This window comes from Pristiophorus japonicus, chromosome 5 (assembly GCF_044704955.1).
Source record: "Pristiophorus japonicus isolate sPriJap1 chromosome 5, sPriJap1.hap1, whole genome shotgun sequence".
NCBI classification, from domain to species: Eukaryota; Metazoa; Chordata; class Chondrichthyes; family Pristiophoridae; genus Pristiophorus; species Pristiophorus japonicus.
Window position 1 is genome coordinate 67,930,531 of NC_091981.1, and position 12,667 is coordinate 67,943,197.

General features: G+C 46.0%; 1 protein-coding gene across 8 annotated transcripts in view; it reads left to right on the forward strand.

Moving 5' to 3' along the window:
• The window catches only part of hivep1 (HIVEP zinc finger 1), a 330,679-nt gene that overhangs the window by 51,692 nt on the left and 266,320 nt on the right, over positions 1–12,667 (forward strand). For 7 of the 8 annotated variants that reach the window (XM_070880700.1, XM_070880703.1, XM_070880704.1 and 4 more), the window contains exon 3: positions 306–344. The exons of the other annotated variant lie outside the window; for it this stretch is intronic. In XM_070880700.1, coding sequence (XP_070736801.1) covers positions 306–344 — 39 coding nt within the window. The remainder of the gene's footprint in view (positions 1–305; positions 345–12,667) is intronic. 8 annotated transcript variants of the gene reach the window in all.

A 12,667-nucleotide genomic window follows, 5' to 3' on the forward strand; every position in this document is an offset into this window, starting at 1 on the left:
TGGCTTACAACATGTTACTCTGACAGTCAGTCCCTGACACAGGCACAATGCCAAACAGCTAGTTTTACAAATGGGGTGAGTCTTTCAAGTAATAGATTGGACTAATGGGGTATGATAATTTCCAAAGGATCAAATTGGCCATAATTAGGTGCTGCCTCAGCCGGGAGCCAGCACTTGTTTGTTTATAAAAAGAGAAGCACCTATCATCATTCAGCAGATATAAGGCAAAATATAATCGAAAGAGGTTTTAGGCCATTTTAAGTGATGTGTTTAATGCTTCAATCCTTTTTGTGTTTAATTCCCAGCCCCCGCCTCCAGCTGTGCCTGCACTGAGCTTAACTCAGGTAAGGTTGTTCAGAACTTACAAACGTGGGCACTTACTCCATTCTAAGTTAGTTTGGAGTAAGTTTTCGCTGCCGAAACTTGCAAAACAGGCCTGAGTGGCTGGACACACCCCCTTTTGGAAAAAAAATATCTGAACTAAAACCAACCTAAACTAACTCACTAGAACTGGAGCAAAGTAAGTGCCGAGAATTGCAATTCCTAACATACTCCAAACTAAACTAGTTGCTCCAAAAAAATAGAAGCAACTCCACCCGAAACTCGGGGAATGTCTGGAGAGGAGACAGTTAAGTGGGGACTTCTTTGAAGCATGAAATCAAGTCGTCAGGGTAAAATCAGATTGTTACTTTAAAATACACCAAAAACAGTAGAACCAGAGGACATAAATGCAAATTAGTTTGAAGTACATTTAGATATCGGGAAAACATCTTTACTCGAAGAATGATAAATGCTTGAAATAATTGACCAAACAAGATAAATGAAGCAAAAGTATTGAGGTTATTCAAAGTACAATTAGAGGATATATTTTCTGCTTGTGTGCTCCCACACAGAGCATCACGTTGTATATTGAAGAATTGCACATGGGGCATAGTCCACAATTTTCCATCCATTAATTTTAAATATACATGTATCTATATTGGCAGATCTCGTGTGATTTTGGCAGAGGGTGGTATTCTAGCATCTGGAGCATCATATGAAGTTCAGCTGCTAGATTGGCCTGACTCTATAAATTCAAAATAAGCAAATCTAGGTAATTGTAGCTGGTTGTAAACTGGAGAGATTGTTTACAGAGATCACTGGTGTTATGTCTTTAATACTCTTATGAATGACTCCACAAGGTCTAGTATTGTACTTGAGCTGTTGTGACCTTAGTCCCATTTATTGTAACTCCAGAGTGAGGCACAAGCATGGTGGGCAGCCTTTTATCCTGGGCCTGCACACCTATGCAGGTGACCCTCAGGTCTCCCACCGCAGTGCCCTCTGGTGGCACACCTTATGTGACTATACAGTTAGTATACATGGTCTACGTACATGACATCACTTCCCCCCAAGTCTTTAATGCACATTGACTTGAACATTGACAGTGACCTCGGGTTTGCTTTTCCTGGTTGACCATTGGAGGGTCGCTTCTAGCTTGGGTGAGTTGGTAGTGAGATTTGTTGCCATTGGAGGTTCCAGTGGTTTCTGGTTGTGAGTCCATAACTACTCCATTCTCACCCCCCCCCCCCCCCCCACACAGAGATCAGGCTAATGACCCGTTACATGCAAGTTGCATTCAAGTTCATCACATGGGTTTTACATTTACATCTTGGTACATTTGTTGGGTGGATTACAGTTGCATTTCTTTTTGTGTGGTACATTTACATGATCAGTGCAGGTATCTCAGTACAGGTATACAAGGACAGTCTCGTTCCAGCACGGCCGAATGAGATCCGGGTCGTCTGATGGCGGTGCAGCGCCCCATGCTAGTGGGTCTGTGGGCGAGGTGAGCTCATTTTGCTCGAGTTGCCGGAGCTCAGGGCTCTTGCCGTTATTCCTAGTGTGGGGCAGGCCCAAAGACAGCTGATGTGTCTGTGACCTCCCTGTCCTTTTCGTTTGCACAGTGCCACTGCTGCTCCCTGGGAAGCGGTCTGAGCGAGTGAGCGTTTCGTCTAAGTGACGGTGGGGCTGCCTCGTCTTGTCTAGCAGCTCGCAGGGGACTGCTGACTAGCTTTCTTTGAGGGCACCGTTGTGAGCACTCTCCAGCTCCCATTCAGAGGAGCCGTTGCGGGTGACCCTTCGCTCTTGGGCATTGCGGTAGTGGGTTTGTGGGCTGCGCCTTTTCCACCCGGGTGGTGGGCGATGGTAGCTGACTGCGAGCATAGGCACAGTTTACTGTTTCTGGTCCGTGGCGGTTCATGCCATCGGGTGCCTGCAATGTTAAACCGATCTGAGGCAGGGTACCACTACTGGTGTCTCTGCTCTCCGGGGATCGTTTACTCTGCGTCTTGTCTACTTCTGTCAGCTGTGGGGACACTTTATGACACATCATTCTGATCCTGGGGACGCAGGCTTACAGCATTGTGTAGCCCGCTGGACCTCTATACGACCGTTAGGTGTTTGCCTGTTACATTGGCTGATTGCAATTTGCACCCGACATCGCTCAACAACATTTTACTCGTTACAACCGGACCTTTACATTGGTTACCAATTTCAAGCAGTTCATTCAAAAATGGCGGGTTGCTAGCCTCCTTTAAAATGGCTTTACTACTTTTACCCCAATCATCTTCCTTGCGTGGAACCACGTGTCTTTGCTCCACTAGCACTGCACGTTGTGGGTTGGACGCCATCTTTTCCCTGTCCACGATGTCGACTGCCGCGATCTTCTTTCCCAGAGATTCTGCCACTGAAGCAGGGAAGGCGCCCTCGGATCCAATCTTCCTCCCCAGGAGTCCTGCCATTGAAACCGGGAAGGTGCATTCGGGGGGGCTGTGAGGACCTGCTCTCCGGTGCATGGTCCAACCGAAGGTGGGGGCTTGCTCTGCCTCCTGAGCACGGGGGACGTTGATCGCTGGAGGGATGAAGTCTTCCCAGTTCCAATGAATCTTTCCCATCCATCTTCTTCCAAGCAACATTGGTCCATCACCTGAAACAATCCACAATGGTAAATTGTGCACCGTGCCATCATGGGATACACTTACATCCGCACGACCAACAACTGATATCAGTTCCTTGGTGTAGGTGCGCAGCTTTGCCTGAACCGGGACCAGCTTGGGTTGTTCAGCTTGATCGTTCCATAGCCTCTCAAAGGCTTCCTGGCTCATTACTGACTGACTCGCCCCCTTGTCCACTTCCATGAAGACTGGAACGCCATTAATCTCGACTTCCATTATCACTGGAGGACAATCTGTGGTGCCTGTATATACTCCATACACTTCGTCCTGGGACTGAGCTGCCTCTCTAGCCATCTCCTCGTAATCCGCGCTGGATTCACAGCCATCTGCTGACTCCTCTTCCACGTGGTGAGTCACAGCTCTTTTGCACATTCGCTGCAGGTGGCCCTTTGCACACATAGGGCCCAAGTTTCGGCATCAGGTGAAAACGGCGCACCTCTGAGACTTAAGTGACCTGCCTGGGCTCGAAGGTGCGCTGGAATATTTTGCTGCAATTCTCCGGTCCTCCTGGACCGAGGCGTGGAGCAGTGCAGTCTTCCTGGGGCGGAGCAAGCTGCAGGTGGGCGGGGCTAAGCCCTTGCGTGCCTGAAGACTGCCGGCTTCGTTGCGCGTGCGCGTTGCAACGTGCGCGCCTGCGCAATGGCTCAGCAGGCCGTTTTTCCCCAGTCTGTTTCAGAATGGTGTGGGTACTGGGGAGGGATGGAGGAGCGTAGAAAGAGGGCACTGGGGAGGTGATGGGTGGGGGAGAAGCATGGGAAGGGATGGAGGAGCGAGGCAAGGGATGGAGGAGCGAGGCAAGGGATGGAGGAGCGTGGCAAGGGATGGAGGAGCGTGGCAAGGGATGGAGGAGCAAGGCAAGGGATGGAGGAGCGAGGCAAGGGATGGAGGAGCGTGGCAAGGGATGGAGGAGCGAGGCAAGGGATGGAGGAGCGAGGCAAGGGATGGAGGAGCGTGGCAAGGGATGGAGGAGCGAGGCAAGGGATGGAGGAGCGAGGCAAGGGATGGAGGAGCGAGGCAAGGGATGGAGGAGCGAGGCAAGGGATGGAGGAGCGTAGAAAGAGGGCACTGGGGAGGTGATGGGTGGGGGAGAAGCATGGGAAGGGATGGAGGAGCGAGGCAAGGGATGGAGGAGCGAGGCAAGGGATGGAGGAGCGAGGCAAGGGATGGAGGAGCGTGGCAAGGGATGGAGGAGCGTGGCAAGGGATGGAGGAGCAAGGCAAGGGATGGAGGAGTGTGGGTTGGGGGGCACTCGAAATGATCGAAGGGCTGGAGGAGAGAGCAGGGGTGCCTCCGTCCAGCCTCCCTCTCCCCGCGTTCAGCCCCCCACATCCACCCCCCACGTTCCGCCCCACAGCCCCCCCGCATTCAGCCACACCCCCCACACACCGCCCCCCACACACCCACCCCACACACCCCCACCACACCCCTCCATCTCACACCGTCCCCGCCACCACACACCCACCCCACACACTCCCCCCACATACCCCCACTCCGCCCAACACACCCCCACCCCCCCACACACACACACACCCACACACACACGCACACACAAACACACCCCCCCCCCCCACATACCCCCACACCCTCACCATCACCCCCCCCACCCCACACCACCCCACACCATCCCCACCCCCACACGCACCATACCCCCCCCCCCCCAATGCCCCCACACACCCCCCACCCCTCACTGTCAGACAGAGAGAGAGAGACACTGACAGAAACACCTTCCCTTCACACAAAGGTAGGACTTCTATTTTTAAATTTTTTATTGATTGGTTGCTTATTACTTTGGTCTTGGAGCTTTAGGTGCAGGGTTCCTTCTATTTTTTATTAATTAATTGCTTATTACTTTTTGTGCTTCGTAAATGTACTGCTTTGTTTTGTGCTTATGCTTTAAATGTATTTTGCTTCTTTAATGTTGTTATGAAGGTGTTTATGGAAAATCCTCTAACTTCCCTCCCCCCCCCCTGTTGTGATGTTGATGTGTCCTTTGTGTTTAATGCTTCCCACCCCACCCCCACACCCCCCCACCCACCCACCCCTCTCTGGCTGTGCCTGCACTAAACTTAACTCTAGGTAAGGTGTTTCAGAACTTACAAAAGTGGATACTTACTCTATCCTAAGTTAGTTTGAAGTAAGTTTTCACTGCCGAAACTTGCAAAACAGGCTTGAGTGGCTGGACACACCCCCTTTTGAAAAAAAAATACCTTACCTAAAGCCAACCTAAACTAACTCACTAGAACTGGAGCAAACTATTATCCGAGAATTGCAATTTCTAACATACTCGAAAATAAACTAGTTGCTCCGAAAAACTAGGAGCAACTCCACCCGAAACTTGGGCCCTATGTTTCGATGTGACCAATAATCAGCAGAATATCTTGCAATCAAATCTTTCTTCAAAGCTGCTGTTCACTAATCAGTAGGAACCACATCGAGTTTTGATCTGCCATTTGTTTTTTTATACAGTTTATACCATTAACTAAAAATGTTGAATTTATAGTGTTTGAGGTGAACTTTGTTACTTTTATTGAGCGGTCAGAAAGGGACATTTGAGGCACATTGATGCTGACTTTGGATCCTGGCCAAGTTCAGTCAGGCAGACAGGACATGACCATAGGGAATGATGACCTTTTTAGCTTCTTGTCATTAGAGACTCAATGGTGTGACAAAAATCTTTCCTTTGGAGTGCTATGTCAATGGCTGCTTCAGCAAGAACAAACAATCCCCCATGGGAAATATAGGGAGGGAAAATATATTTTATAATCATGTACATAAATGAGGAAAGAAGGAAAGCTTTGGGGAGGAGGAGGATGCTTCAGCACATTCACTGTAGGCGGTCGAATTAATTTTATAGGAGAGATTTAAGTGGGTTTTGTAAAATGAATGGTATTATCCATTTTTCCATGAGGCCTATACCTTTTGTTATTTTGTGTAAGTGTAATGTTTTTGCTTCAGTTACCTTACTCTATTACAGCATTGTCTGAATTAGGCTACGGCAGGACGGTGGTAAATGTCAAAAGCCTAATTTCAGGCTCCGATTATCTTAAAAAAAAATTCATTCTTGGGATATGGGTGTCGGTAGCAAGGTCAGCATTTATTGCCCATCCCTAGTTGCCTTTGAGAAGGTGATGGTGAGCCGCCTTCTTGAACTGCTGCAGTTCGTGTGGTGAAGGAAATCCTATAGTGCTGCTAGATAGTGAATTCCTTGATTTTGACCCAGCAACGATGAAGGAATGGCAATATATTTCCAAGTCAGGATGGTGTGTGACTTGGAGGTGATGCTGTTCCCAGGCGCCTACCTGTGAACAAAGCCACAGCGATCTACTTTATATATAAATGTATTATGTGATGTACATTTTTTTTAAACTCCTATCCCTGGCGCATTTGGTTTGAAACTCCTATCCTTGTGCATGTTATTATGGTAAAATTGGTGGATATATCATTAATTTCCCAAAGCAAAAAAAATGCCCAATAACTCTTCATGTAAACGCCATCACAGCTTAACCGCAATTTAATTCAAAAACTTTAAAACAATGTCATTTTAATTTCTATACTAGCAGATTTTCTGTGGCATTGCTCATGGTGAGTCAGATTAGGCTGTTTTACAACTATAAAGTTATTATCAACAAAGTCTGATTGGAAAGTGTTACAGGAAGTAAGTGTAACACTTACTGGAAGTGCGTGCTAGATGCACAACTTTTGATATATTAGAGACTGATTGTGATGCTGATATCCTGGTTCTCAGTTTGCTGACCTGTTCTCCTTCCCTTCTTCTATTACTCTTCCTCTCTGGGCTATGGATGAACAGGTGCAAGCAGCCTTCCAGTAGTTCCGTCCAGTAGATGTTCATGTGTGAACCTGTATAGTGACAGTTGGGAGGTTATGTGACCTTGGGTGTCATTACAGCTGAGCCAGATTGTCTTCTCATTTAATTTCAATATAATCAATTTCTAGCAGGATCACTAACTATATAGTGATCAGCAATGGGAACTTTTGCACTTCTTTCCTTTCAAGCATAGAAATGTTGAGGCCAGGTGTAATGCCCCTTTGAATCCTAGGTGCGATTAACTAACTACAGCACAGACCAAGGCTGTTGTCTCCTGGTTACAGTTGTTCCGTCCTGGAGTGAGATGGGTGCTTCTTGTTTTGTTTATATCATTTGTTAATTACTCCGAGCTCTTGCCTTTTAACAATTGTTTAAATGCAATTCCTAATGACAGTTTTGGACAGAGGCTTTTTAATACACAGAAACTAAAAGTTTATGCAGTATTGTGTTACACATATATAGCTTTTTAAATGTAATCTTAAATGAAGCATTCCACAGAAAAGTTGATTGTATAAAGGTTGATGTGCTCTGGTTTGAATTGTGTGTGTTTTGGCAGCATTGATGTGGGCTGGGCTTGTTCTCTCGGGCTGCACCCTTCTAAGCAACACAGTTGGTTAAATGCTCTCGCATAAGCGGGAAGTGGTCTCCCTGGTTTCAAGACTAGTCACTGGATTACGTTTAGGTACTTTCCGAAGTGTATTGCGTAATGTTGCTTCTGGCAGCCAATGTGAGATCTGTAGCCCCGTGACAGCTGTTCTTACTGTGAGACTGCTGGGTGTAGTAGGAAGAGTACGAGCCTGTTGAGTTCTTGTGTGCTTCCCAGCGATTACTGGCAAATCTTAATTCAGTTCAGCATTCAAAAACAAAATCCATTTTGCTTGCAATTAGGGTGAGGAGGATCTGTTTTTAAATGTGGTCACAATTAAACCCCGTGTGTTGTGGTAAGTGTATAATACCGTTTAATGTTATTTTTAACCTATGTCCTTCAGGATAGAGAAACGGAATTTGGAAAGCCTGATGGAGATTGCTTGTGTGTTTAATGTTCACGTTTCTTATTGCACTGACTTCTAATGGTAGCTGTGTGACAGCTTTCTGAAAAGCTGTGGTTGAATTTTGAAAAGTTGAAATGTGACTTTGTTTGCTCTTGTTCAATTTTTACAGTGGACTTGTTGCTACCCAGGTAACAGTGATGCTCCATTATCTGTCAGGAAAATTTAAATATTCTGTTGCATGTGATTATTGGATCGTCTGCTGATTGTCAAATAAGAGTATGTTACTTTTCCCTTGTGCTGGTTGATGGTCAGATACTTTATTGGGCATGCAATAAGTGTGTTATTGGTAGAGCAAAGGATTCAGATTTTTTGAAATAAAGAGCATATGCATAATTTTACTAGCAAACCTCCTGTCACTTAGGGTTGTTATCTACAAAACACGATAGAGAAAGTGTGACACAGGAAGTGCATGCAATACAGCAGACTTAACTACAGTACTAGTTGATTTCCAGTGCTGTTATACGCAGTAACTTTGAGAATGTGGTCACCCATCTGTCTACTGTCTAAATATCTCCCTCTCTCTCCCCCTTCACTACCTCTCTTTCTCCCCCCCGCCCCCCCCCACCATTGCTACCTCTCTCTCCCCCTTCACTACCTCTCTTCTCCCCTTCGCTATCTCTCTTTCTCTCCCCTTTCGCTACCTCTCTTCCACCGCCCCCTTCGCTACTTCTCTCCTCCGGCTTTGCTACCTCTTTTCCCCCTTCGTCACCCCCCCTCTCTCTCTCTCTCTCTCTCTCTCCCTACGCCACTTCTCTCTCTCCCTCTCTTGCTCCCCCTGCACCACCTCTCCCGCTCCCTTGCTCTCTTTCCCCTTGCGCCACCTCTTTTTCTCTCTCTCTCTCTCTCTCTCTCTCTCATCCCCCCCACCCTGTGAAACCTCTCTCTCCCCCGGCGCCATTTCTCTCTCTTCCCCTTTCTCGCGCCCCCTTTTGCCAACTCTCTCTCCCCCCTGCCTCACCTCTCTCTCTTCCCCCCCCTTCGCCACCTCTCTTGCTCCCCTCTTCGCCACCTATCGATCCCCTCTTCACCTTTCTCTCTCCTCCATACATTCTAACAGGGGTCACTGCGGCCACCTGTACCACCTCTACTGCCATTCTAACTCGGCACAAGCTGGGAAATGAACCTGGGACTTTTCAGGCTCAACTACTTGCTGAAGAAATTCACTGAGTCATTGCAGAATGCTCAAAGTTTTAAAAATTAGAATTTTAATCGTGATATTAATTAAGATCTATTATTTGGTTCAGTATATTCTACCATCTCCAGGAGATTTACAATATACATTAACATCTTCATTCACGAGAAGGATAACTTTATGTGACAGGAAGCAGAGATTAGTGATGAACAGTTGTTTTTTGGACTGGGGTTGGTACTAGGATCATTGCTTTTCTTGATGTATATTAATGACTTGGACTTGGTACAATTTAAAAATTTGCAGATGTCACAAAATTTGGAAGTATAGTGAACAGTGAGGAGGGTAGTAATAGACTTCAAGAGGACATGGATAGACTGGTGGAATGGGTGGACACGTGGCAGATTAAATTTAACGCAGAAAAGTGCGAAGTGATACATTTTGGTAGGCAAAACGAGGAGAGGCAGTGTAAACTAAAGGGTACAATTCTAAAAAGGTTGCATGAACAGAGAGACCTGAGGGTATATGTGCACAAATTGTTGAAGATGGTAGGGCAGGTTGAGAAAGCGGTTAAAAAACATACGAGATCCTGGGTGTCATAAATAGAGGCATAGAGTAAAAAAGCAAGGAGGTTATGATGAACCTTTATAAAACACTAGTTCGGCCCTCAACTAGAGTATTGTGTCCAATTCTGGGCACCGCACTTTAGGAAGGATGTGAAGGCCTTGGAGAGGGAGCAGGAAAGATTTACAAGAATGGTTCCAGGGATGAGGGACTTCACTTACGTGGATAGACTAGAGAAGCTGGGGTTGTTCTCCTTAGAGCAGGGAAGGTTGAGAGCAGATTTGATAGAGGTGTTCAAAATCATGAGGGGTCTAAACAGAGTAGATAGAGAAAAACTGTGGTGCCCAGAATTGGACACAATACTTCAGTTGAAGCCGAACCAGTGTTTTATAAAGGTTCATCATAACTTCTTTAAAGAACAAATTTGTATAATGATTCATACCTTGTGGAGATGGTAATTATGTAGCTTTAACAGTTAAAGGGGATATTTACTATGTTTTTGTATTTCTTATTGAATCTCTAGTCTAGTCAATTTACTATTACCCGGGGGAAAGCTACAAAACTCCTTGGATCTGCTTTTGAATCTTGGCTATGGCCACCATCCTGGAGCTGCATTAACTACCCATACTTTTGGCTGGGAGTTTTTGCCTTTTGTAGCATAGCTATTTCTGCAGTAGCACAGTGTGGGGTAGAAATTTGAAGAATGGAAGCAAAAACCACCAATTTCCCGGTGCTGTTCTCTATGCCTCAAGGGTGCCTGAAATATGTCCAACGCCATATTGGGTTGGACAATTTTGAGGTGTTCTTGGTGGCTGTCTAAAACGGGCATTTGTTAATGATGGGTCTAACAGGGGTAGTGCACTGCTTTGAAAGTCCTGTTGACATATTGGTACATTCTGCTACTATGGACTCAAAAGCATTTGATATCATTCTAAAAAAACTCTTGGGAAACTTATGCCTGAAAAGATAGAAAATGGTTCTACTGATGAATAAAAATTATTTACTGTAGTAAAAAAATTAAATTAACCAATAATTTGAATCTAGTACAAATTTAGCAGAATGGGAATTTATTGCTTATCTGCCCGCTGCTCTCTGGCCGGAGAGAATAAAATGTATTCAACTCTCTTGGAATACCTCCCTTATTCAACAGTTCACAGAAACAGGGAGATGTTCCAACTATCTCCTGCTCCAGCCTGGAAGGAGCCCGACGCATGAAAGTTCATGGCTAAAGTGACCTTCACAGCCACTGGCAATGCAATCCTTGCCCTACTCTGTGGTTGCAGTTGTGGCTGCAGCAGGTGGCAGATTTCAGTGAGGACATCCTTGGTGAAATGCAACATCTGACACATTCTCCCTGTCATGCTTTCGGCCAAGTGGAATGCCTGTGCAGAATCCTTGCAGTTAGGACAAAGTCCTTCAGCACCTGCCACTGCACTCCCTGTAGACTTTTGCAACTTTAAAGAACACCAAACACTTCCACAAGTGAAGCAAGAGCCAGTAGAAATCAGTCAGCAACTAACCTCTAAGTAGTTGATGATCCATTTAAGTAGCACTGGTGGGGGGGGTCCTTGTGCCCTCAGCAGCAGGATTCAGCTGTGTGAACTTAATAGGGCGTTAGCTGGAGCGTTGACCTCCAAAATGGCAGTGTTGGCATTGAATCAGTGTTACGCACTGATTGACGTCACAATCTACCTACTCTGCATACTTCCAGTGCACACTCGCTGCCCTAATGCCATAACCAAGCTGCTGTCTGGCAGCATTCATTGTGCGCAAACAATGGGCGCTACGGAGACAAATTTTGCGGCCATAGTATAAATTGAGGAATGGCTTCCAGAAATTAATGTGTGGGTCCTGAAAATCTTATTTGGCATTGCTCCCAGATGATTTAAACATGGGAAATCCCATGAGCTATTTAGCTGATGAAGGTAGTTACTTCGGCACTGGCTATCTTTTTGTGTCAGTGCCACTGTTTGTGTAAATTCGGCATCATAAGTATAATTACCAATGAGGAGGTCCAAGGTAACGAAATACAGTGTGTCTGGTATTGTAGTGGGTGCGAACACTATCTTTTTAACTTCTGCATTGGATTGGGCTCAGATTGGTGAGAATTTGTTTGGGGTAGGGGAATTTTTGACTTTTGCCCAAGTGGGCACTCTGCTACTTCTTGCCGGTTGTAGTGGGGTAGGAAATTGTCCAGCTTCTACACTGAACTGCCTGGGAGGGCAGCTGGGGAGAGGGGTGGGGTGGGGGGGGGGGATGGTGGGGGGCGGCAAGGGAGAGGTTGGTGGTGAGCACAGGCTTGTAGCAGGCCACAGTACTTGTATGTATCTCGGAGGAGCACACAAGAATAAAATAAAAGAGGGAGACAGATGGAAGTAAAATTGGGGGCAGAAGCAAAAGGTAGAAAGGAGATAAGGAAAAGTGGAGAGCAGAGAAATCAAAGGCAAAAATCAAAAAGGGCCACATTACAACATAATTCTAAAAGGACAAAGAGTGTTAAAAAAACAATCCTGAAGGCTCTGTGTCTCAATGCAAGGAGCATTCTTAATAAGGTGGATGAATTAACTGTGCAGATAGCTGTTAACGGATATGATGTATTTGGGATTATGGAGACATGGCTCCAGAGTGACCAAGGCTGGGAACTCAACATACAGGGGTATTCAATATTCAGGAAGGATAGACAGAAAGGAAAAGGAGGTGGGGTAGCGTTGCTGGTTAAAGAGGAAATTAACGCAATAGTAAGGGAGGATATTAGCTTGGATGATGTGGAATCTGTAAGGGTGGAGCTGCGGAACACCAAAGGGCAGAAAACGCTAGTGGGAGTTGTGTACAGACCAGCAAACAGTGATAGTGAGGTTGGGGATGGCATCAAACAGGAAATTAGGGATACATGAAATAAAGGTACAACAGTTATCATGGGTGACTTTAATCTACATATAGATTGGGCTAACCAAACTGGTAGCAATACGGAGGAGGAGGATTTCCTGGAGTGTATAAGGGATGGTTTTCTAGACCAATATATCGAGGAAGCAACTAGAGAGCAGGTCATCTTAGACTGAGTCTTGTGTAATGAGAGAGGATTAATTGGCAATCTTGTTGG